At 37.1% G+C, this 27,264-nt stretch overlaps 1 protein-coding gene across 1 annotated transcript; it reads left to right on the top strand.

The window, feature by feature from the left end:
* Nucleotides 1–27,264, top strand: FNTA (farnesyltransferase, CAAX box, alpha). The gene is made up of 9 exons (XM_026485705.4): nt 1–240; nt 2,384–2,469; nt 12,067–12,181; nt 15,993–16,097; nt 18,619–18,745; nt 20,655–20,803; nt 25,204–25,266; nt 26,189–26,360; nt 26,637–27,264. Exons 1-9 carry the CDS (start codon nt 41–43, stop codon nt 26,754–26,756), a joined length of 1,137 nt encoding a protein of 378 aa, XP_026341490.1. The 5' UTR covers nt 1–40; the 3' UTR covers nt 26,757–27,264.

The following is a 27,264-nucleotide window of genomic DNA, read 5'->3' as shown; positions in this document are numbered from 1 at the left end:
CGGGGCCGCCGCCGCCACCTCCGCAGCGGACAGAGGCGAGATGGCGGCTGCTGAGGGGGTCGGGGAGGCTGCGCAGGGCAGCGAGTCCGGTCAGCCGGAGCCGCCACCGCCCCAGCCGCACCCTCCGCCGCCCCAGCAGCAGCAGGAAGAAGCTATGGCGGCGGAGCCCGGAGAAGCGGTGGCGTCCCCTATGGACGACGGGTTCCTGAGCCTGGACTCGCCCACCTATGTCCTGTACAGGTAACGCCCACAGCAGGGCCGCCGCACCCGAGGCCCTTCCCCAGAAGGCGGGAGCTCCACCCGGCCTGCGGTTCCGGGTCGGCTCCTCTGGCCTCGGCGTGTCCGGCCGAAGTTTCCGCCGCTTCCTTGTCCGGCCAGCCCGGGTGGAGGGGGCGCGCTCGGACCCCTAGCGCTCTTTTCGGGGTTGCTGTTTTCCGGGGCCAGCGCTGACACCGAGAGACAGAGGGGAGGCCAGACATCAGACGGCGTAGAAACTGCAACACACTGGACAGCACTCTTTCTTAGGCTGTTTAGGTGTGATTCAGGAATTTAAGAAATCTCCCGCTCTCTTGCATGCTCCCACAGCTCTAAGCCTGATAATAATATGACTGAATACCGAAGGGTTTGGGTGCTGTTTAATAGCCTGGGAGGAAATAAGATTTAAATATAAATAAGGTCCATATTTGCTCGCTTTAAAAACAACGTGTAAGGGCTTCCCGTGGTTTGTTCTGTAAAAGTGGAGAGAGCTAGTACAAGATCTTTAAGGACTGGGACATTTTCATTCAGCATTTCCTTTAAATATTTTAGCGCCTACCATCAGACAGACACCGAATTTAAGCTGTAAAACTGAAAAGGTCTACATCACCTCGTACATAATACAAGTGGTATATAGTAGGCATAGTTGGGTACTTTGTAACTTTCTTGCTTTTTCTCCCCAGTCCCACCCCTAGAAGTTCTTTGCTTTCTGGTAATGCCAGTTCCTTACCTCCAGTTGAACTTGCAAAGACAATTGACAAATCCTTGTATCTTATTTTTTTTTTTGCCTTATTTTTTCTTATGCAGTTCTATGTAAACCCATTAGATAGCTTATTTGCCTTCCTTGGTTTTATGAATGAGTGAAAGTCACTATCCAGATTTTGTTATTGGAGTTGTTTTACACATTTAATTTGGCTGTGGTAGCCCCATAATCCTCACACCTCCTCTCTGAATTGTAAAATATTCAGCTGCTTCACTTGGCTATATCTGATTTTTCAGTGACTAAATGACAGCCTTACCTCTCTAATGCTACTACCCCAAGTTCTAGGTTTCACAACTCAGGTAATTGTTTCCCTTGTATTTCTTCTGATACAGTGGACACAACTTCAGGATTGTCTGGATGCCACAGAATCTTTGCTTTCAATAGCTGATCAGTATAGAGAATTAAAAGATGGGTGAAAGGAAAAGAATATAAATAAGAGAGTGGTTAAAACAAATTTAGTCATACTGGGCATTTTACACAGAAATGTCTATAGGCACCTATTGGTGCCAGTATGTTCTTTTAGCATTGATAATGAGAAATAGTATTCATTGAATGCTTACTATATGCATTTATTATATACTATATTTATAACATGGCGTAAACATTTAAGCATATGGTAATACTGTGTATTTCATGATTATATACTATATACTAATATATTAGTATATATATGTAATATACTTACTATTTATGTGCTTACTATTACACATATTTCAGTGCTTAACATATTATCCCAATCCTTCAAACAGCTTTCTAAGGTTGGTTAGTAATATCTCCATTTTATAAATGAAGAAACTGAGGCCCAGAGAGATTGTGTAACTTTCTCAAGATCACACAGCTGATAAGTGGTAGAGCCTACATTCTAACTCAGACAGTTATTAGATTCCAGAGCCTGCTCTCTAAAGACCACCTGGACCACCTCTGTATAGTAAACTAATAGTGCCTCCTTTGATTTTAAAATGTAAGTTCCTAGTAAATTGTTACTCAATTTTTTTTAAATGGTAACTCCAAAAGGTCTTATTAGACCAATGAATTAAATTGATTTCTAATTTAAAACTATTGTGTGCTTACTGCAAAACATGTTTCTCCACTTAACATAAAAACTTCAGTTTTGAGAACTATTGATTTATTAGCTTATTGTAATGGGCAGATTATTCAGTTTATTTTTATGTTACTTTAAAAGTTTAATATGTAAAGTAAAATGGCAAAACTTGGTCATGAAGAATCCAACCATGATTATATTAAAAGATTTATAAGTTACTAATATTAATGGAAGTGTAGTTGTTGCCATTTTTAAAAACATCAGATTTCTTTTTCTTCTTATATGTTTGAATACAGTCACTGAAAAAAATATATATATTTCAGGGACAGAGCAGAATGGGCTGATATAGATCCAGTGCCGCAGAATGATGGCCCCAATCCAGTGGTCCAGATCATTTATAGTGAAAAATGTAAGTTTATTTTTCATTAGGAAAAGGTCTATAGTCAAACTTAGTAGCAGAGTTGAAATTAACAGTTGTATGGTTACGTAGATGACATGTTTTTGTCTAATAAAGATTAAATGACAAGCTGATACTCGTTTTTTAATAATTCATTTTCATGGTTAAAACTTTTATTTTGTCCAGAGAATGGACATATTCTAAGTGATGAATGCTACATTATAATATGTAATAGATACTTGTGATTGTGCTTTTCATTTACCGTTTAATCTGCATACAAGATAAAACATAAATGAGTTACTGTTTTATGTAGAATAAACTTTGGTTTGCTGAAACTTGTGTATTTTGAAATATATTTCAGCAATGAAGTGTTAGGCTTAGTCTGAATACATTTACTGATATTAAAATGAGTGGATTATTTTCTTTGACAAAGTATCATTCTTTCATAATGAATGTGAATGAAAATGCTTTGTAAATTGAAGGTCATGCAAATGTTAATTGTTAGTTGTTCTTCTAAGAAAGGGTACATGAATAAATTGAAATGCTAGCTTTGTGTTTTTATGTGTGTGTGTATATATTCTGAATTCTAATGGTTGTGGTGGCCCCATAATTCTCAAACCTCCTCTGTGGGGGGGGGGGGTGTATGTGTGTGTGTGTGTGTGTGTGTGTGTGTGATGTACACATTTCAGTTAAGGCTTTGTTATCCAAGATCATTCCTTTTTTACAAAAAGCATTTATTGTATTCTTTTGATTATGAAGTAATGCCAAGAAATGTTTGAAAAGGAAAAATGATGGTATGAAGGTTTGACTTACCCAACATAAAAATGGACTACTAAAAATAACATGTGGAACTGGTGCAGAAATAAATAGATTAATAAGAAATCTAAAAATAGATCAGTATAGATGGGAACTTAATATGTGATTAAAAGGATATCTTATACAAGATAGATTAATCATATTGGTTTTTGTAGCAGTTGTCTATGCATTTGGATATAAGCAAATTTATATCCTTCTCTCATGTCTTACGCGAAAATAAATTACAGAAAATAAAGTTCTAAAACACAACTGTAAACATACAAGGAATAAGAAAGTAATCTTTCTTTTGGTGAAGAAGGTGTTATTAGGCAAGATGTAAAATTCAGAATTAAGGAAAAGATCAGAAGGTATAACTGCATTAAAATGCAAAACTTTCACACTATGAAGAGAGACAGTATGGAGAGATAATTCACTGGAAGAAATAGAAATATCTGTGAAGAGATGTTAACCTCACTAGTGATCAGAGAGATGAAAACCACTTTCAGATTCATTAGGTACCTATAACAAAGATGTTGGAGAAACTGATACAATTGTACATTTCTCTTGGGGTTAAATAATTTAATAAAAGCTTTTTTTGCAGGGTGAAAAAGATTAGCATTTTAAATTCTTACATATATCATGAATAGAAACCACAAAGGAAAAGATAGAGAAATATGACCTATCAATCAAAAATTGATAGATGAATATATCAAAATTTAAAATCTGTACAACAGAAGACAACCATGAGCAAGTTAAAAGGGAAGCAGTAGTATGGGAAAAGATACACCATATGAAACAGGGTTGATGTTCAGAACCTCATAAGAAATTCCTACAAAAGTTTAAGGAAACAGGCAAACATAAAAAAGTAGACAAAGGGTATATGAACTGGTAGTTTACAGAAGAGAAAATTCCATTGGCTTTTAAGGCGGGGGAAGTCCATTATCATTAGGAATGAAAGATATACAAATAAAATGGGAATGTTGTTTCCCAACAGTGCTTTAAATGATAAAAATTAAAACTATCTTACGATATCAGGTATTAGGACATATGAACAGATTGATACATTTCAGATGGTAATTTTCATGTTTAGCCATTTTGAGGTTTGGTTTAATCTAGCAAAATTGGAAAATGCTTTTATTGTATACCCTCGAAGTAACTGCTTCTACTGATACACTTTGGGTATACTCTGGCATACGACATAAGAAGACATGTAGTAGGAGGTTAAAAACACACACTGCAGAGTCAGACCAACTGGTTTAAATTCTAACTTCAGCATTTTACTAGCTCTATAACCTTGGACAAATTATTTAACCTCTCTATACCTTTATTTCCACCTACGTAAAATGAGGATAATAATAGTAACTATAGTTGACCCTTGAATAACAGGAGGGTTAGGGGTGCTGACCTCCCCCCCAGTTGAAAATCCATGTATAACTTTTGACTCCTCAGAAGTTTAATTACTAATAGCCTACTGTTGCTGGGAGTTTTACGATAATAACATAAATAGTCAATTAAGACATACTTTGTATGTTAAATGTATTATATACTGTATTCTTAAACTATGTTAGAGAATAAGAAAATGTTTTTTAAAATCATGAGGAAGGGTGCCTGACTGGTTCAGGCAGGGAGCCTGCTTCTCCCTCTCCCTCCCTGCTCCCCCCACTCACCCTGCTCATGTGCTCTCTCTGTCTCTCTCTCTCTCTCTCTGTCAAATAAATAAAAATTTTTTTAAAAAGCTCTTAAAAAAATTCATAAGAAAAATATGGTACTATACTGTTTGGAAAAGAATCTGCGTATAAGTGGACCTGTGCAATTCAAACCCGTGTCATTCAAGGGCCAGTACTTTATATAGAGTGAGTAAATTATAATTATAAAATAAAAGAACAGTGTCTGGCTCAGAGTAAGCACTATATGCATTAACTATTATTATTTGCAGCATTTTTTGAAAAAGCAAAATGTTGGAAGCCACTTATATAATCTATGTTTTAGAAAATGGATAAATGAAGTATATCATTATCATACAGTTGAATAACCATTAAGAGGATCTAGATCTTTTATAACATGGACAAATCTCAGAAACAATGTTGAGTGACAAAAGCCATATAAGTTTCAGAAACTTTGAGTATGACAGTATATCAAATGTGTAATTTTTAGTTAAAAGAATATTTTAATATTGAAAACTACAGAAAAAAATCTAATGAATATAAAATTCTATTTATATAACCCCAGATTCATTTATGAGCCTGTCAACTTGACATGGATAGCTGTAAGTCTGAGTATTCTATTCCCACTTGTAGAATTCTGTTTTGAAAAAAAAAATAGCATTCACATGTAAATTATGCCATGTTCTTTATATGGAATAGTGGAAAAAGGGTGATGTAGATGTGTGTATGTTGGCATGGAAGAACATACCATTGAGGGAAAAAATGCCAAAATGGAAAATAGTATGAAAAATATACCAATTTCATTAAAAATAAACAACAGGGTAACTGGCTGTCTCAGCCAGCAGAGCATGCAACTCTCAATCTCGGGATCATGAGTTCAAGCCCCATGTTGGGCATAAAGATTACTTAATAAAAAATAAGTAAAAAATTTAAAAAATAACAACTATACACACACACTTAGAAAAATATTTGGTAACAACCATTACCCTTGATGGAAATCCAGTGCATTGGGGAGTGGCATTGGAGTGAGAGAAATTTCATGTACTTTTGTATTGTTTACAGTGTTTGCATGGAATATATACTTCTTTTTAATTAAAATTTTTTTAAAGTAATCCATGCTTACCTTAGAAAATTTCGAGGATGTTAAAATCAAAAGAAGACTCTTATCATCAAGAAAGAGCCACTGTTACCTCAACAAAGTAGGTTTAGAGGGAACTTACCTCAGTATAATAAAGGCCATATGTGAAAAATCCATAGCTAAAATCATTTCAGTGGGGAAAAACTGAGAGCTTTTCTTCTACAGTTAAGAACAAAACAGGGATGTCCACTCTCACCACCTTTATTCAACACAGTACTGGAAGCCCTAGCCACAGTAGTCAGACAAGAAAAAGAAATTAAAAATCATCCAAATCGTCAAGGAAGAAGTAAAACTTTCACTATGTGTAAATGACATGATACTATGTATAGAAAACCTGAAAGCCCACCAAAAAACTGTTTAAACTAATAAACAAGTTCAGTGAAGTTGCAGGATACAACATCAATGTACAGAAATCTGTTGCGTTCTTATACACCAGTGATGAAGCAGCAGAAAGAGAAATTAAGGAATCAATCCCATTTACAATTGCACCAAAAACAATAAGATACCTAGGAATACACCTAACCAAAGTGGTGAAAGACCTGTACTCTGAAAACTATAAAACACTGATGAAGGGTGCCTGGGTGGCTCAGTCAGTTAAGTATCCAACTCTTGATTTCAGCTCAGGTCGTGATCTCAGGGTTGTGAGATTGAGCCTTGTGTCAGGTTCTCCACTGGGCATGGAGCCTGCTTAAGATTCTTCTCCCCCGCCCCCCGCCACTGCGCACCCTGTCTCAAAAACAAAAACAAAAACCCACTGACGAAAGAATTTGAAGATGACAAAGAAATGGAAAGACATTCCATGCTCATGAATTGGAAGAACAAATATTGTTAAAATGTCTATACTACTCAAGGCAATCCACGCATTTAATGCAATCCTTGTCAAAATAGCAACAGCGTTTTTCACAGAGCTAAAACAAACAATCCTAAAATTTGTGTGAAACCGCAAAAGACCCTGAATAGCCAAAGCGTCTTGAAAAAGAAGAGCAAAGCTGGAGGCATCACAATTCAGACTTGAAGTTATATTACAAAGCTGTAGTAATCAAAATAGTATGGTACTGGGGCACCTGGGTGGCTCAGTCAGTTAAGTGTCTGACTTTTGATTTCGGCTCGGGTAATGATCTCAGGGTCATGAGATCGAGCACCTTATCAGGCTCCATGCCTGATATGGAGCCTGCTTAAAGATTCTCTCTCCCTATCCCTGTACCCTCCCCACCCCCAGTCTGGCATTCATGCACACACACTCTCCCTCTCCTTGTACCTTCCCCACCCTTGGTCTGACATGCATTCACGCACTCTAAAAAAAAGGAAAAGGACAAAATAGTATGGTACTGGTGCAAAAGTAGACACATAGATCAGTGGAACAGAATACAAAACCCAGAAATGAACCCTCAATTGTATGGTCAATTAATCTTCAACAAAGCAAGAAAGAATATCCAATGGGAAAAAGACAGTCTCTTCAACAAATGGTGTTGGAAAAACTGGACTGCCTTCTTACACCCTTCACAAAAATAAATTCAAAATGGTTTAAAGACCTAAATGTGAGACCTCGAACCATAAAAATCCTAGAAAAGAACACAGGCAATAACTTCTTTGATACTGGTCATAGCAAGTTCTTTCTAGATATGTCTCCTGAGACAAGGGAGACAAAAGCAAAAATAAACCACTAGCTCTTCATCAAAATAAAAAGCTTCTGCACAGTGAAGGAAACAGTCAATAAAATTAAAGGGCATCCTATGGAATGGGAGAAGATATTTGCAAATTACATATCTGATAAAGAGTTAGTATCCAAACTATATAAAGAACTTAACCAAGAAAGCACATAATCCAATTAAAAAATGGGGAGAAGACATGAAAAGACATTTTTCCAAAGAAGACAAACAGATGGCCAACAGACACGTGAGAAGATGTTCAACATCACTTATCATCAGGGAAATGCAAATCAAAAGTACAATGAGATAGGGCTCCTGGGTGGCTCAGTCGATAAAGTGTCTGCTTTTGGCTTACGTCAGGATCCCATGGTCCTGGTATTGAGTCCAGGATCAGGCTCCCTGCTCAGTGGGGAGCCTGCTTCTCCCTCTGCCCCTCCCCCTGCTCCTTGTGTTCCTGCATGCAGAAATAAATAAGAAAAATCTTCAAAAAAAAAAAAAAACTACAATGAGATAGCACCTCACACCTGTCAGAATGGCTAAAGTCAACAACACAAGAAACAAGTGTTGGTGAGGATGTGGAGCAAGGGGAACCCTCTGGCACTATTGGTAGAAATGTAAACTGGTACAGCCATGCTGGAAAACAGCACAGAGGTTCCTCAAAGTTAAAGATAGTACTACACTATGATCCAGCACTTTCACTACTAGGTATTTATCCAAAGAACAAAAATACTAATCAAAGGGGTACGTGCACTCTGATACTTCTAGCAGCATTATCTACAATAGCCAAATTATGGAAGCAGTCCAAGCGCCTATCAACTGATGAGTAGATAAAGAGAATGTGGTATATATACAATGGAGTATTACTGAGCCTTAAAAAATAATGAAATTTGCTATTTGCAACAACTTGGATAAAGCTAGAGAGTGTAATGCTAAGTGAAGTAAGTCAGAGAAAGACAAACACCGTATGATTTCACGCATGTGTGGAATTTAAGAAAACAAATGAGCAAAGGGAAAAAGGAGAGAGACAAACCAAGAAACTGACTCTTCACTACAGAGAACAAACTGATGGTTACCAGAGGGGAGGTGAGTGGGGGGAGGGGTGCAATAGGTGATGGGGATTAAGAAGTGTGCTTGTGATGAGTGCCAGATGATGTATGGAAGTGATGGATAACTATGTTGTACACCTGAAACTAATATTAAACTATATGTTAACTGACAAATTTAAAAACTTTTTAAAAAAAGAATGTTCTTGATGATGTAGTAAAAGTTACCAGTTTAAAAAGAGAGAGAGAGAAATAAGCACTGTTAATATTTGGTATGTAGCCTTCCACTCCTCTGATTATGTTTCCACAAAGTTGGTTTTATGGTATGTATATGTGCATGTGTATATGTTTTGTATGTGTAGATACTTGTGTGTGTATAAACGAATGTATACATTGTATATAGAGTTAATGTGTTCTAGGCATTTTGTTATAACTTGAAAATTACTTGGGAGCTTGGTTCTTAGTGACTGCAAAATGTTTTATAGTTATTTGCCACTTACGTTCTTTCTAAATTTTATTCTGGTATGATTTAAATTCAGCTTTTTAAAGATAGTGTTTAGAAGTAGGTAACCTGGGGCGCCTGGGTGGCACAGCGGTTAAGCTTCTGCCTTCGGCTCAGGGCGTGATCCCGGCGTTATGGGATTGAGCCCCACATCAGGCTCCTCTGCTAAGAGCCTGCTTCTTCCTCTCCCACTCCCCCTGCTTGTGTTCCCTCTCTCTCTGGCTGTCTCTATCTCTGTCAAATAGATAAACAAAATCTTAAAAAAAAAAAAAAAAGAAAAGAAGTAGGTAACCTTTTTATGTCTCAGAATTTGTAAAGAGCTATAATTGTTCCTGTTTCCTGATAACTTCACTTTTGGGGTTGTGTAAGGAAATAATATGCACACACGAAAATACACATATATGCATTATATATGTAATTTTAAAAATTTTTAATGCAAAGTCATTGGAAGCTTAAAGCAGTGATTTTTATAAAGCAAAATTGAAAACAATCTACATTGCCAAGAGTAACAGAATGGTTAGGCAAACTAGGATGTTTTGACATGGTTTGCATACATACCTGTTAAAAAAGGTTTTCAATTGTCAGTAGCTGGAAAATTGTATACTGTAAGAAAAATGGCATATCATGTCCACATACATTTTTATTTGTGGAAAAAAGAAGTGTTGGGGAGTGTTTAACAGACGTTTTTTCTCATAGTCTGTCTTGGGCCATAATCTGTTCTCTGCCTTAATCTGTACTGTGTTGAGGACATTTCAGCTGCAGTATCTACTAGTTCATTGTGATTAGTGGCATGGGCTTTGATATCAGCCTAGATTTGGGTTTAACTTTTTTTTTAATTGTATTTTATTTTAAGCAATCTCTACACCCAACGTGGGGCTCGAATTCACAATCCCAACATCAAGAATCACATGCTCTATTGACTGAGCCAACCAGGCACCCCTAAATTTGGGTTTAACTTCTGTCTGCAAGGAACACTGACCCAATGTGAACTTGTTGATCTCTCTCAGTCTCAGTTTGTCTTGTAGAAAATGGGAATACGCAGGTAATATTTGCCAAAGTCTAAGTTTCTTCAGTTAAGAGATTAGGAAAGATGAGAAATTTTGATATTGTCAGTGAGGGTGTGGAAAAAATAAATTATTCCTACATTCTTGGAGGGAATATATATATTGATCAGATCTTTAATGTGACAAAACCTGTCAGCATCAACAGGGTATATCACCTTGATGCAGTTAATTCTACTTGTGGGAGTTTATCTGTGGATATGCTGAATTTGCATGTGTGCATACGGTGATACTCAGGACAGCATACGGTTTATATTCAGGACAGCAAGAGAATGAAACTTTCATTTATAGGGGATGAGTTAGATAAAATTTGAGTACCATACAGTGAAATGCACCTATTGGAGAAATATGATAAACTTTGTAACAGAGAATACAGTTGAAAATTATGTCTTCTCCTCCCTGTTCCTCAGTATATTCATAAATAAGCGTATGTTTTTAACAATGAATAGCATGCAGCTCTGCACCTTACTTTTTTCACTTAACAATCTTAGCAGTTATTCCCTATCTGTACGTACCAGAGCAGCCTCATTACTAACAACTGAGTAGTACGTCATTGTATGGGTGTGCCATAATGGACTGAGCTCATTCTTCAGCATTTGTTTCCAGTTTTCATTTCCTTTTTTTTAAGCCAGGCAAATTTAGCAGTGGGGTGTTGTATACCAACTTTAGCGACACTAATGTTAGTAAGTTCTGATTAACCCATTACCATCAACCAGCCTTTAAAAATTTTTTTATATAACCAAACACTCCAGTAAATTTCTTTGGTTGTTTTGGGTACATAGGAAGTATATTTGTAAGAAAACTTCCTGAAGGGGCACCTGGGTGGTTCACTCAGCTAAGCGTCTGCCTTTAGCTCAGGTCACGATCCTGGAATCCTGGGGTCAAGCCCCATGTCGGGCTCCCTGCTCAGCAGGGAGTCTGCTTCTCCCTCTCCCTCTGCCTGCTGCTCCGCCTGCTTGTGCTCTCTCTCTCTGTCAAATAAATAAAATCTTGAAAAAAAAAGAGAGAACTTCCTGGAACTGGAATTGTTGAGTCAATGAGTATGTAAGTTTTGCACTACTTTGATAATGTGTGAGCGAAAAAAGCAAGGCCCAGAACGTAGAGTGTGATGTGATCTCATTTATTTTTTTATCTTTGTGAAGATTTTCTTTTTAAGTAATCTCTACACCCAACATGAGTGTTGAACTTAGAACCCCAAGATCAAGAGTTGCATGCTCTACTGACTGAGGCAGCCAGGCCCCCGGTGTGATCTCGTTTGTGTAAAAAATGGGAGGATGTATTTAGAACATATACTTGGAAGGATACAGTAGAATCATTAGTAGTGGTTGCTTCTTTGGAGTTGAACGGAAATTTAGTGTGACTCTTTTTGTACTGTTTGAATTTTCTACCATTGTGTACATTGCTTTTTCAGTTATAAAACTGATCAAAATATAATGTGGGAAAATGAGGTAAGTGAATATATTTGAATATATGTACTCTTAATTTTACTTTAATGTGTAACGTCTTTCAGAGATTTGGAGGCTGGCATTAGCCCCTGTGCATACGTGAGCAGGAGACATAGTTACACATATATTGTGGCTATGACACTAAAGCATTCTCAGGGTGGCATTCACACAGTCATTTGACTTTCTTTTGCTTGTTGTTATAAATGATAAAAATTCAGTATCTTTCCTCATAAGGTATAGCAGCATTTTGTATTATAGTCTAAGTTTAAACAAGAAAGATAGTGCTAATGCAGACGTATGCTCTGTCCCCAGTTAGAGATGTGTATGATTATTTCCGGGCTGTTCTGCAGCGTGATGAAAGAAGTGAACGAGCTTTTAAACTAACCAGAGATGCTATTGAGTTAAATGCAGCCAATTATACCGTGTGGTAAGTACTGCTCATCATTAATCTTCCCCATTTAAATGTGTCCTGTTTTAGTTCAGATGGTTCTTTTAACTAAGCTTGTTATCATCATAATAATTCACACTATGAGTTTAAAAGTCAGAGGCTGAATGAAAAATGGCATCCTCTGTCCCCTTGCTTTTCACTACCAGTGTCCCCTCCCCAGAGGTAAGAACTCTCAGCTATTTTTTCTTAAGTTAACCTATACATTTTAAATATGCTGACCCACATTTTGTAGTATTTCAGAGTACATTCCTTTTAACAGGTTGCCTTTTTTTGTTGTTCAGTTTCGTTTTCTTTGTGCCAGTAAGTAATTTGTCTCCCAGGCTCTCTGATATGTGTAAAATGTGTCGTTACTGCTGAACACAACAGGTGATCCTTCAACCCCTTTTTTTCTTCTTCACCAGTGTGCGCACTGCACATCTAGTCTCCGGCTCTCTCATGCGTTCGGTCTCCTGTCTCCAGACCTGACCTCTTTTTCTTTCTTGATTTACTCTGTCATTTTATCGACCACATCCTTGAGTAGAAGAGAACTTATAAAAGGATGTGTGGGAAACCATTTGTGAGATTTGATATATTGAAAAGTGTCTTTAGTCTCTTCTCAACTTTATTAGTAGAATTCTATATTAGAAATCATTTTCCTTCAGAATTTTAAAACTGGTTTTCCATTTCCTCCAGCTTCTATTGAGAAGACTCCTGTTATTTCGTTGAAACATTTTTAGTAGGTCCAGAGAATTTTTTTATGTGTTTTTGATAATGCCTTTTCTCTTTCCCTGTTTTTTTTCTCTTTCTGGAATGCTTTTTTTTTTTTTAGTTGTATGTGGTACCTTTTTGATTGCTTTTTCTGATTTTCATTTCTTTGTCTTTTCATTTATATTTGAGATATTTCTCAACTTTATCTCCTCATTTCTGTCTGCACTCAAAAATTTCTAATTTCCAAAGCTTTTTTGTTTTCTGAATATTTTTTTAATAGCATCTTGTCTTTTATTTCATAGATGTGTGATATATTTTCATTTCTCTGGTGTTTGTTTTGGTCTCTTTCTTTCATGTAAATATTTTTCTCAAATCTTTGATTCTCCTTTCAAACTTATAATAGAGGCAGGAAAACTCCTCTGATTGGAAGCTCTATATGTGGCAGGACTTGTCAACTGGAGGGCTTCACTGTGAGGTTAGTGAGTGGAGATGTGGCTGTTTTGTGTGAAATCTTCACATGTCAGCAGTTCTAGATCTTTTCTTGTGGTTTGTTCCTCCAAAGAAGAGTCGTCTGATTATTACCTGGGGAGAATGTGTTTGGCTGCCATAGTTTCGGGGGTTAGGCAGGGGAAGATTGGTTGGGCGGTGGTTCTCAGCTGTTTAGTATATTAGTGGTTTAAATTTCCCAGTTTCTAGTCCTTTTCCTCACCCTGTATTCCTCTTGTGTCTGGTATTCCTTTCTGCTTCAGTTTTTTTCCAGAGAATAAAGCCACTTGCATCTTGCCAGGTTTTTAGAAAGAACCACAGTTACTCTCCTGTGTGTCTCCTTTACTTTCACACAAAACACTTCACTTCTGACATTTCTGGTCACCAAATGACTGGGTTTTTCCCCTACCACGCAGTTCTCTCTGATGCTAGTTGTGTGTCCTACAATTTAACTCAGTTCTGACATTGTCTAACTACCTGACATTGAGATAACGTCAGATCCCACTGGTTAAGGGCTCAGTCCCACAAGGCTGCCCCCTACTTCAGATACTAATCGCAAATCCAATTGTCACGTATGCTTCTAACCAGTGGGCTATAAGTCAGAGGTTTCCCTGACCCCTTCCTAGGGTTCAGTTAATTTGCTAGAGTGGCTCAGAGAACTCAGGAAAACCGTTACCTATGTTTACCAGTTTATTGAAGGATGTGGTAAAGGGTACCCATGAACAGCCAGATGAGATATATAGGGCAAGATCTGGGAGGGTCCCAAGCTCAGGATCTTTTGTCCTTATGGAGGGTATGTCCTCTCCCAGAACATGGATAAGTTCATCCACCTACAAACTCCAAACCCCCTAGTATTGGGATGCGGTGGAGGTTCCCTCATGTGGGCATTATCAATTATTAACTCTGTTTCTAGCCTCTCTCCTCTATCTAGACAACTGGAGGTGGAATCGATAATTCCAAGCTTCTGATCAAAGGTTGGTCTTCCTGGTGACCAGGAACCACCTAAGGAGCCCACCTAGAGTTGCCTCAATAGAATGCTTCTAGTGCTCTTTTTTTTTTTTTTTTTAAGATTTTGTTTAAATATTTGAGGGAGCAAGCAAGCACACAAGTGGGGTGAGGGGCAGAGGGAGAGAGAGAGAACCAGACTCCCCGCTGAGCAGGGAGCCTGATGTGGGCTTTGATCCCAGAACCCTGAGATCATGACCTGAGCCGAAGGCAGATGCTGAACCGACTGAGTCCCCGAGGCGCCCCGCTTCTAGTGCTCTTATCACTTAGGAATTCCTGAGTGTTCCAGGAGCTCTGTGCCAGGAACCAGGGGCAGAGACCTATATATATTTTTTCTGTTATCTCACACCAGGCCAGTGATGCCGTCACCTCTCTGCTTAAGGTTGGGGAAGGGATCTTGGCTGTTAAGGGCTCTTTCTAGATTTTATACTGTTTTTAACCCCATCCTTGATTCCCAGTCTTGAAGATACCTGACACCTGATTTCTGAACCTTTCTTCTTCTGTTGACGGTTAGGTTTTTAGCACTTTGTTTTTCAAAGTCAGTTAAAACTTGTCTGTCAGCTTACCATTTTCCATAATTTTGTTGACCCCTTCCCATTGTTGTGATATCCCCTTGTCCCTAATTCTCTTTGTCCTTGTGGATATTTACTGTTTTTCATTCCCTTGCTGTCATTTTTGTGGGGTTTTATTAGGGTGTTAGGATAAACTCACTCATTTAATCTACCATGTTTCCTGGAATTCTTAGTATGATATGCCATCATTTTATATCTCTAGTATGCGCTTTCTTATTTTTTAAGAAATTCCTGACCATATATAACACAAAGTAACTTAGAATACATTTTAAAATTTCCTAAGTTTATTTGCTGTTTTTTAAAGGCAGTATACTGGATAACCTTACTCATGTAAACCAAGCTGCTTGTTTATCGCCATGTTTTATTAAGCCTAATTTTCCTTAAGCTAATAAAATAGAGAAATACCGTTATCTGTCCTATTTAGCATTTCATTTTAAAAGATACTTTTAAAGCAGCTGTTTGTCTCTTATTATACATTGAGTTGGAAATTTTGAAGTAAAAACAGACCAGAACTAATAATGATGTTTTTAGAGAAAAGGTTTTTTTTAAATGATTTGATTCTACCTTGAAGAAATTAAGAGAAACTTGTTTCATATGTAAGTAGCATATTTGTGGTGGCTCTAAAAATAAATATTTGATAATGTTTGTAATGGAATTTATCATATGAATGATATATCTAAACGAATAAGCTGTACCATATAAGGATATATTATAGGGAAAGAGATGTCTTTGATTCTCCTGTAGTAGGACACTCATAACCAGAGCATTACCTGAAAATAATCATTAATTGGTTGTCTTTTTCTCCTCTCTCAACATTTGTTGCTGTTCACTATTTTTACTTCAAAATGCTTGATTCTTCTAATTACCAGATAATTGTATGAGTTTGGACAACCAAATGCAGTTACGTTGCTAAATTATTGGTTATATAGAATACCTACCAAAAAAGGAAGTGTGTCTAACTATGTTGTTTTACCTTTATCAGATGGTGTGGCTAGGCAGTTTATGTAGAGTAATGAGACAATGCTTGATATTTGCTGTAGGCATTTTCGGAGAGTTCTCCTAAAGTCACTTCAAAAGGATCTACATGAGGAAATGAACTACATCACTGCAATAATTGAGGAACAGCCCAAAAACTATCAAGTTTGGTAAGATGAAAATAGGAAGGAAATATATCACTATGTTAATATTACCTGCCCAGTGGGTGATGAAATTATAGGGAATTGTTTGTTTCTTTATAATTTTAGTAGTTTGCATTCGTGCTAATGTTACGTGTCTCATAGTGTTGTTAGGAGGGTTAAATGAGATTTTTTTTTTTTTAGGGGGGGTGGCAGAGGGAGAGGGAGAGAAAGAGAATCTTAAGCAGTCTCCACACCCAGCAAGGAGCCTCTCGATTTCACAACCCTGAGATCATGTCCTGAGCCGAAATGAAGAGTTGGATGTTTCACCACTGAGCCACCTAGGTGCTCCTAAATGAGATGATTTTATGTTTAGTGCTTAAAGTGGTACCTAACCTCAAGTTAACACTCAAATATGTGTACTGCAATTATTACTTAAAACTTTTGACAACATATAATCTTGTGGGAAAATTTCTTTTTTTTAAGATTTTATTTATGTATTTGACAGAGACAGCCAGCGAGAGAGGGAACACAAGCAGGGGGAGTGGGAGAGGAAGAAGCAGGCTCCTAGTGGAGGAGCCTGATGTGGGGCTCGATCCCAGAATGCTGGGATCACGCCCTGAGCCTAAGGCAGACACTTAACGACTGCGCCACACAGGCACCCCTGTGGGAAAATTTTTGAATAAAGAATCTGAAAAAATGTTTTCTATCCAGTGTGTTATAAAATGACTGTCTGGTATTTGATCTTTCATTCATTTGTTTATTCAAAATATTTTTATTGATGCGGGGATACGAAGATGAGCCACACAGTCTAACAGGGAAAGCACATAATAAAGCCAGTTATTTTACAGTGCAGTATGAAAACCACAATGGTGCAGAGTGTTTTACAGAGTATGTAAGCCCTAAGTTAGCATAGACAAAACTATAGGGATTATTATAGGTGAGGGGAACAGAACACAGTGGAGGAAAAAAAGAGGCATTGTGGAGCAGGACAGAGAACAAATAGGAAGAAAGAGTTTGAACAGTACCGGCATATGAGCACCCCTTGAATGGAAGCTACTGTGGTTGCTGTTATTTCGGAGCTGGAGGAGGAGGTACTGGTGGTGGTAGTGCTGAGGGTCAGCTTGACATGCTGAAAGACCTAATTCTTAAGTTTTTCCTAAATTACAGAATTTTCCGGGAACCTAGAAAAATAAATTATTGCTAGTGTTCACTAACTTGGGAGATTTCTGAAATAAATTTAGAAGGGTTTCCCTCTAGGATCTTCCTCTTGGTAGTATCTTGCCTTCTTAATATTCTGTAAGATGAATTTTTCAATTTTCCATGCATGTAGAACATTCATTCATTCAGCATCAAATCTTTCCCCTTTTCCCATCACTCCTACTCACTTTTAGTATATTGAATATTAATGAATTCTTTTAAAGAACAGCTTTTTTGAGATATAACTCGCATATTATACTATTTATTCATTTATTTAGTAATCTCTACACCCGATGTGGGGCTTGAACTCATGATCCCAAGATCAAGAGTCCCATGATCTACCGACTGAGCCAGCCAGGCACCCCTACTATTTACTCATTTTTTATTTTATTTTTTTAAAGATTTTATTTATTTATTCGACAGAGACAGAGACAGCCAGCGAGAGAGGGAACACAAGCAGGGGGAGTGGGAGAGGAAGAAGCAGGCTCATAGCAGAGGAGCCTGATGTGGGGCTCGATCCCATAACGCCGGGATCACGCCCTGAGCCGAAGGCAGGCGCTTAACCGCTGTGCCACCCAGGCGCCCCCATTTTTTAAAATCTAAATTCAGTTAGCCCGCATATAATACATCATTAGTCTATTTACCCGTTTAAAGTGTATCGTTCAGTGGTTTTAGTATATTTACAAATATGTACAACCATCACTACAGTGACTTTTAGAACATTTTCACTAATAGATTTGTATTAATATTTCAGCTAAAAAAATTATAAAAATAGAACCCAACAGAAAACTCTTAGAAGCATTTTCCTAGTACAGAAACAACTCTTAACAAACTCGCAGCTTGTCACAGCTACTTGCCAGAGTAGAAGTGAATTCAGTTCTGCCCACGAATTGGTGGAATGAGCAGTTGCTTGTATGTGATGCTGGGGACTTAAGGAAAATTGAAAACCTATTTATAACCAGAGGAGCTTCTATACTTGATTAAATAGTATCACATTTCCTATAGTCTCATTATGCCATCTGGGAGTATTTCAGAATCCTTTGACAGGATTTTGTGGTTGTCAAAAGATTACTTCCAGATTTAGCTTGAAATAAACCTCCTTTAAAGTGTAAGTATCTCATTTCATTTTACACATAAATCACTGTTTTATGTTTCTCGGCTCTTACTTAGTGTTCTGGAATTTTCCCTCTTAGTGTTTCTTCGTTACCTTTTCTTTCCAGTATAATCTTGAGAACTAGAGGTGACTTTCTGTTTTTTGAGTGTCCCTCCATATCATGTAGTACAACGCACACCACTGATACTTCAGTTCTTGGATATGTGAGCACAAAACTTCTTCTTCTCCCTGCTTTAGGCATCATAGGCGAGTATTAGTGGAATGGCTAAAAGATCCATCTCAGGAGCTTGAATTTATTGCTGATATTCTTAATCAAGATGCAAAGAATTATCATGCCTGGCAACATCGACAGTGGGTTATTCAGGTATTGCCTTTCTTGTTAAAATGTTTTTCAGATTGTTTTAACTGAATTAAATAATTAAAATTACTGTTGAATTGTAAGTATACTCCTGAACTAAAACACATATATAGATCATTACACACAAAATATAATGGCTAAGAATTATTAAGATACTTAATTAAAACCTGACATCCTTCATGCTGATTAATCTTATAATCTCTCAAGATACATTGGTAAGTAGTTTCATATTAAAGAAGAATAATAGTAACTTGTATTTTTTAGATTGAATTTGCATCACATCTTATATTTGCTAGCAAATTGAATAGAAAAGGTAGTTGTAATTTTCTAATACAGCTATGTTATTTTAATTAACAAGGGCATGGTACCTACTGGGGTTTTTGCATACATAAACTTTGGAATATGATTTTACAGTAATAAATAGTATTTTATTTCTGCCCACTTGTTAAAATTTTATGCTAAGCCCTGAATAGAAGATACCAGTTATACCTCCCACTCTGGGCATTTATTTATTCCAGCAAACAATTCTACTGTTGTTTCCTGTGAATTTTTTCCCAGTGATTGCTACTTTGTGCATTATTCATTATACCAAGAGCAGTTCACAAATTTTTTTTTTTACTTAAAAATTTAAACTTTTCTAAATTTGATTAAAGGGGTACATTTTCTAAAGATATTTGGTATTTTTGTTTTTTCTATGAAATTCTATCCTTTGCCATTATCAAACAAGAAATATAACTCTGTTTTTTCATAGTTAACATCCCCAACTTTTGCAACATTTGTAAGTTTTGACCTTTTCATTCCTTTCTTAAGTTGTTTTTATTGGTTCTCTTCTCCCCATAATTTTTTTTTATTTAAACAGCTTTATAACATAAAAATTTGTATCTAAATACAGTTGTATTTTTCCACGTGTATTTTAATGTAATTTTATCTTACATGTGCATTTTTAATACTTCCGTTTTACTTAATATGTATTCATATCAAATCCATTAAATTAATATACTATACTGTAGTTAATCATTTTCTGAGTTTGGTTTTTCCCCCCTCTAAATTTTCAAGTTAATGCTTAAGCGTTTAGTTACATATATCTTTTTTGCCTGTGATCTAGTCCCTTAGAATACTTCTTGGGTCTGTTTAATATAAATATGCCTCTTGGTATGTTCTGTTCTCAAGAAGATGGTACCAAATCACAGGCCACTTTGCTCTCTCTTCCTTATTTTTTCTTTCTTTGTGACCATTCCCTTGTCTTCGATGACTTTTCTTTCCCCCTCCATTTCCTTGACTTGCAATAATCATTTTCCTCCAAATATGTGATGAGTCCCACATCTTCACTTCTACCTAGCTTTGCTAAAATTTATTTATTTATTTAATTTTAAGATTTTGTTTATTTGACAGTGAGAGAGCACAAGCAGGGGGAGCAGCAGAAGTAGAAGGAGAAGCTGGCTCGCCATTGAGCCAGGAGCCCAATGTAGGGCTCTATCCCAGGACCCTGGGATCATGACCTAAGCCAAAGGCAGACACTTAGCCAACTGAGCCACCCAGGCGCCCCTTATTTATTGATTTTTTTAAGTTTTTTTTTTTTTTTTTTTAATTTATGTGACAGAGAGACAGCCAGCGAGAGAGGGAACACAGCAGGGGAGTGGGAGAGGAAGAAGCAGGCTCCCAGCGGAGGAGCCCTATGTGGGACTCAATCCCGGAACGCCAGGATCACGCCCTGAGCCGAAGGCAGACACTTAACGACTGCGCTACCCAGGCACCCCGCCCCCTATTTATTTTTATTTTTTATTAATAATGGGACGTTTCTAGGGGCATCTGGCTAGCTCAGTCAGTGGAGTATGTGACTCTTGATCTTGGGGTTGTTCTTAAAAAAAAAAAGTAATGGGACATTTCTAATTGGATATTTTTTATTTTCTCGTAGGAATTTAAACTTTGGGATAATGAGCTACAGTACGTAGACCAACTTCTTAAAGAGGATGTGAGAAATAACTCTGTCTGGAACCAAAGATACTTCGTCATTTCTAACACCACTGGCTATAATGATCGTGCTATATTGGAGAGAGAAGTCCAGTTAGTAATCTCCTTGACTTGTTCACTCGTTAAAAGAATATTTGTGTGCCTGTCGTGTCTCAGGCATTGGGGATACAGCAAAGATCAAGCCTGCCCCTGATCCCGCCCTCACTGAATTAATAGGACAGAATACTTAGATGAAATCTGTAAGGACAAATTTATAGCTGCTGTAGTACACCTCTAAATTGCAGTGTCACAAGTTTCTTGAAATAGTGTTACTACCACAGATGGAGAAGAAATCAGATTTCATAGTGTCTAGGAAGCTTTATTGTAAAACTATCTCATTAAATTCTGGTGCCCTGTAGATAACAGTTCCCAGAAGCCACGTTATTCTGCCGCGCAGGGTTTGTTGTAGAGGCTGTCCTGTACCCTGTAGGCTGTTGCAGCATTCCTAGCCTTTACACCCGGTATATCAGTAGGAATCCCCGTCCGCCAAGTGGAGACAAACAAAAATTGCCATATGTCCCCTGTGGAGTAGAAGCATCCCTGGTTTAAAACTACTGCTTTAACATACAAAAAGCTGTTACAAGCTCCAGAATTTTTTGAATTGTAATGTATATTAGTACCTATAATCATTAATAGCCACCTCTTTTCTGACTTTGTCTATTTTTGTCTCAATGTCTGTTTTAAATTTGAACATATTGTTTTTATAGCCTGATGAGAACATACTCATAATTTTAATTATACTAGTTGTTCTAGAGGCTCCTGGCTGGCTCATTCAGTAGAGCATGTGACTCTTGATCTCAGGGTCTTGAGTTTTAAGCCCCCACATTGGGCCTAAAGCTTACTTTAAAAAAACTAAAAATGAAAAAATAAAAGTTGTTTTAACAGCTCCTGGGAGGAGCTGATGTTTATGACCATCTGCCTTCATCTCTCTTTTTATTTCTTCTGTTTGGGTCAGGGCAGGTTAGTTTTCCTTCTATCTGTTCTATATGGGGTTCTGGTGATTTAAATTAGAAAGAAAAGAGGCCTGTCATCCAGTGTCCTGCATTTACTCTCTGCCCCAGGCTTCTTTCTGGAGCAGCCACATACCCCTCAGTCACGTCTCATGCTTTCTTTTTACTAGTATGCTCTTCAAAGCTGCACTGTCTAATGTGGTAGTCACTAGCCACATATGGCTACTTAAGTTCAAACTAATTAAAATCACATAATTCCGTTCCTGAGTTGTATGAATCACTTCTCAGCGTTCAGTACCCACATGTGGCTAATGACTAGTCTATTGGGCAGCACAGATAAAGAATATTTTCATCATCATAACACGTTCTATTGAATAGTATTGATCTGTGGGGTAACAGTGAACTTACTGAAATAATTTTATTACTTTTAAACCTAAATAATGGGGCTTGAGTAGAGAAAATCCAGACTCATTATCTAGACCTTAATATATTACTTTTTTTTTCTTTTAGAGTTGGTATTCTGTTGTGAGGATTAGGACAGAAGTACTCTGAAGGACAGTAAAGGGTCATCCTTTAGAGAGTTCAGTAGCTTTCTTGCTAAAAGGTAGAATGCTTCAGGTTATTCTTCCTTGAATTAACCCAGTTAATAATTAGGGATTTCAAATACTATATATTTCTTACTTACTTCATTAGGTTAGGTGTAATAAGGTACTTAAAAGTTGAGTATGAAGAGTGAAATATGGAAACTTCTCATAGTCTTCAAAGGCAAATCACTGGTTTTCTGTTACCAAATAGAAACAGAAATAATCAGTCGAGAATCTTAAGAGTTTTCCAGGGGCACCTGGCTGGCTCAGTCGGTACAGCATGCGACTCTTGATCTCAGGGTTGTGTGAATCCCGTGTTCAGTGTAGAGATTACTTAAAAATAAAATCTTTAAAAAAATTGTTTAAAAAAACGAATCTAAGAGTTTTTCATATTTAAGGCTTATCATACCATTAAGATAGTTAAAAAATACTTAAAATGCTAGGAGTAGCTGTAGTTATCTAGAATTTAGTTTGTTGCCTAATTTTTTAACTCTAAAGAACATAGATTTACCTGATTATTTTCTTTTTTTTTTTTTTCTTTTATTATGAAAGTAATGCAGTCTAGTTGTAGGGGGAAACTGTTCTGAATTATGGAAAGTAAAACATGAAAATCTCTTATTTTCTCTCTTCCCATACCCCATTCTTTAGAGTGAGCTGCAGTTAGTGCGGACCCTTCTAAACCTGTTGCAAACATGTTTGCACAGCAATGTAGACAATGGTGGTATACACATTGCTTTTTATCATTTTATATATCATGGCCATATTTTCATGAGTACTAGTACTATTAATAATAGTTACCATTTATTTATCAATTTTTTAAAGATTTATTTTATTTAGCGGGAGAGAGAGAATATCCAGCTTACTCTGCACTGAGCGTGGAGCCCAACACAGGGCTCAATCCCACAACACTGACATCATGACCTGACCTGAAATTAAGAGTTGGATGCTCAACCGATTGAGCCACCCAGGGGCCCCAACAGTTACCATTTATTAAGCATTTATTACATGCCAGGAATTCTTTTTTTTTTTTTAAGATTTATTTTATTTATTTGACAGAGAGACAGCCAGCGAGAGAGGGAACAGAAGCAGGGGGAGTGGGAGAGGAAGAAGCAGGCTCCCAGCAGAAGAGCCTGACGTGGGGCTCGATCCCAGAATGCCGGGATCATGCCCTCTGAGCCAAAGGCAGATGCTTAACAACTGAGCCACCCAGGTGCCCCGTGGAATTCTTAATTTTCATAACAACACTGCGAGATACTTGATGAAGAACTTGAGGTTCAGAGTAGTTCTATAATGTGCCTGAGAATACACAGATAGTAATGGATGGGGCTAAGATTAGAAGCTAGGCAGTCTGGGGCACCCAACTGGTTCAGTTGGTAGAGCATGCAACTCTTCATCTTGGGGTTGTGAGTCCAAGGAGTTGAGTTCAAGCCCCACGTTGGATGGAGATTACTTAAAAAAAAAAAAAAACCCAAAGAAGCTAGGCACTCTGACCTCAAAGTGTATGTTTTAACCATTAAAATAGATCATGCTTTAGTGCATATGTATGTGAATAAAATTCTTTAGGTATTGCCAAAATGAAATTAAGAATCTTCTACAATGATTAGTGAAGACATGCAGGGACAAGGTTTGAAAAATAACTGGAAATATTAGGTCATGTAAAAGTAGTTGCAAAAAACCTTTTCATAGTGTTGGATGAGTTTATCGTTAAGTAGTCCCCCTTACCTGCAGTTTTGCCTTCTGCGGTTCAGTTACTCGTGGTCAGCTGTAGTCCGGAAGCGTATGATCCTCCTGAGGACAGATGTGTGGTGAGACGTTAGGTAGTCTTTACTACGTCGCAATGCCTGTCATTCACCTCACTTCATCTTATCGTGTAGGCATTGTATTCTCTCACAAGAAGGGTGAGTACAGTCTAATAAGGTATTTTGAGAGAGACTACGTTCATATAACCTTTATTACAATGAGTATATTATGATTGTTCTATTTATTGTTAATCTCTTAGTGTGCCTATAAATTAAGCTTTATCATAGGTGTGGATGTATAGGAGAAAACATGGTATATATAGGATTTGATACTCTGTGGTTTCAGGCATCTATCTACTGGGCATTTGGGAACCTATCCTGTGGAGAAAGGGGGGACGATTGTACTCTCTGTGGAAAAAAAAATGCTATTGTAACAGTAATAAAACAATAAATAAAAATAAATAAAACAGCAATAAAACCAAGATTACTAAATTTTAGTCAGTAAGTGACTCATTTGAGCAAGGATATAGTGAAGCTAAATTCTGTCACTTCCTTGGAATTTGTTGTAATTGAATCTAAATTGTACTTAATAATCTGGTTAAAGGGAAGAGAAAGGGAGTGTCCATTTTGACTGGTAATCACATTGTAGTTAACTACTAATCTGGTTTTAGAGTATAAGAAATATACATTTGTGTTGATTTCTCATTTTTATTCTTTGTCTATATAATTTCCATGCTATTTTTTATTACAGCTCATAAGATTATGTAGTTCTCCTTTTTGAATGATTTAAATTTGTTGGGCATAAGTAGATCTTAGACTTTTTCTCAAGATTGCTTTACCAATAAAAGGAAAACCTCCTGTTTTAGCTGACATTTCCTTCAAAGAGAAATCTTAAATTAAAGGAAGTCCCCCACATCAGTTTATTTTCCTTTTGTGAATTGAGCCTTCATATTAGTTAGGTGTTCTTTTCCAGAATTGGTTACAAATTTACAAGAGGAAGGAACTATATAACTATGAATTGAAAACTGCAGGCTTGAAGGATTCTCTCTTAATTTAGATATGAGCTAGCCCACTAAGATAAATGAAAGCACATATCCAAGCTGTGCACAATCTTATTGAAACTGTTTCTAATTATTGCACTGCTCTTAAAATTATATTTCTTTGTGGTCTTTATCTTACAGGTACACTCTGGAAATGATCAAACTAGTACCACACAATGAAAGTGCATGGAACTATTTGAAAGGGTAAGAGGTTGTTTTGGATTGTTTTATACAAAAAACACCTGCTAATATGATGTATCATGGAATATATTCCATTAATCAGATTCCAAAAGGATACTAAAGAATTTTCCGTTTCTCTTGATCTTCTGGAAATATACCAGTGTTAGATGGTGACACCCAAGAACAGTGCCTTCTAGCGTTCTCTTCACCACCCAAGCACATACCAGCACAGTTTTTGGAATAGTCCATGACTGAACAATAATACAGTTATAATTGTATTTATGAATCCTATAGTCTTTATGTCAAAGAATGGGATATATACATTTAGTTTCTGTTTAGCTCAGGAACATAGTAAAGACAAAGCAAACTATTTACAAGCAGATTGCACAGATGCATAGCCAGCCTTTCTATTTTCATTTCTAGAGTTCTCCTGTTACAAGTCTCATTCCTTAAATTGACAAGGTTTTACTTGCCTGGCCACTGATACAACCAGGCTCCTTTTTGAGCTTAGAGGTCTCCCTGGAAACTAGGCCCAAAGAACATAAAGTATGGAGCCCATTCACATTTGGAGAGATGTATCCAGGGTTGGGACCTATAATGTCTGGAGAGCTGAAAGAGTAAGGAACCATCTCAAGAAGAAACAGAAACATCTCTTGTTTTCTTCCTTCAGTTTTTAATTTTAAGAAGATGGTTTATTTTCTGATTTAATTGTGTTGCAGTTTGAGTTATAAATGATCACTTTTAAGTTTCATTATTCTTTATAACTAATTATACTCAGCTCATAATTATCCATAATAAAACTCACACATAATTTAAAATTTTCATTTAGTTTCAACTTCATTCATTCAAAATAAGTCTCCTCTTCTTGCTCATGTTACAGAGGTCATTTTCTCTTGATCTTTCTATTATTTTTGTTCTTCTCAAAATTGAGAATAATTTTTTTTAGGATTTTACAGGATCGTGGTCTTTCCAAATATCCCAATCTGTTAAATCAGTTACTTGACTTACAACCAAGTCACAGTTCCCCCTACCTAATTGCCTTTCTCGTGGATATATACGAAGACATGCTAGAAAACCAATGTGACAACAAGGAGGACATTCTTAATAAAGCATTAGAGGTAAGTCAGGAGAACTGTGTTCTTCTCGGTGTCTCAGAATTTGGTCTGCCATTGCCGCTATATTCATGCCCTGTTCAGCGTGGTCACTCGAGAGTTCAGTGCAGGACTATTTCCACTGTTAGAGCACAACCCACATCACTAGTGAACACAGTATATGATTATAATGATGTATCTCATTTGAACATTATCTGACTTTAAATGTGTTGGCTCAAAAGCGTTTGCCCTTGAGATTGAGTTACACGTTATCTTTAAAGCATTTTTGTTTTTCATTTTCAGTTGTGTGAAATTCTAGCTAAAGAAAAGGACACTATAAGAAAGGAATATTGGAGATATATTGGAAGATCCCTTCAAAGCAAACACAGCACAGAGAGTGACCCAGCAAGTGTACAGCAATAACACCGCCTGGAGGAACTCGATGGAATGCTTTATTTTTTTAAGAGACTCTAATGCAGGAGTTCAAACCTAAAGCGGTCATTCCCTTTGCCTGTGGTGTAACATGTGCATTGCGCAGGTACCGCTTTTTAACAAGAACTAAGTGTGATGCTCCTTGGGGGCTGCTGCTCTTCCGACTAGTAATTTGATTCTTTTCAAGCAAAGTAATTTGTGGGGAGGGAGAAGAAACAGAAAGTCCCGTGAAGGAACTTTTGTAGACTTACCAACTTTTACTCTAATCCCTTAGCATCAGCTCCTCCCTAAAGGGAATATGTGTCACGATTTGCAGCATTAATGAACGCAGGTAACTTGTATGTAATGGATATAAGGTCACTTCCGTTTCGGTTCAGGAAGCGGGGAATGCAATGTTACATTAGAGCTGCTATGCCACACTCACCGTATCTTGCTATCACTGTAACCAACTAATGCCAAAAGAATGGTTTTGTAATAAAATTATAGATGTATCCTAAAA

The sequence above is a fragment of the Ursus arctos genome, unplaced genomic scaffold (genome assembly GCF_023065955.2).
Source record: "Ursus arctos isolate Adak ecotype North America unplaced genomic scaffold, UrsArc2.0 scaffold_27, whole genome shotgun sequence".
Lineage (NCBI taxonomy): Eukaryota > Metazoa > Chordata > Mammalia > Carnivora > Ursidae > Ursus > Ursus arctos.
This window is presented reverse-complemented; position numbering and strand designations above follow the sequence as displayed.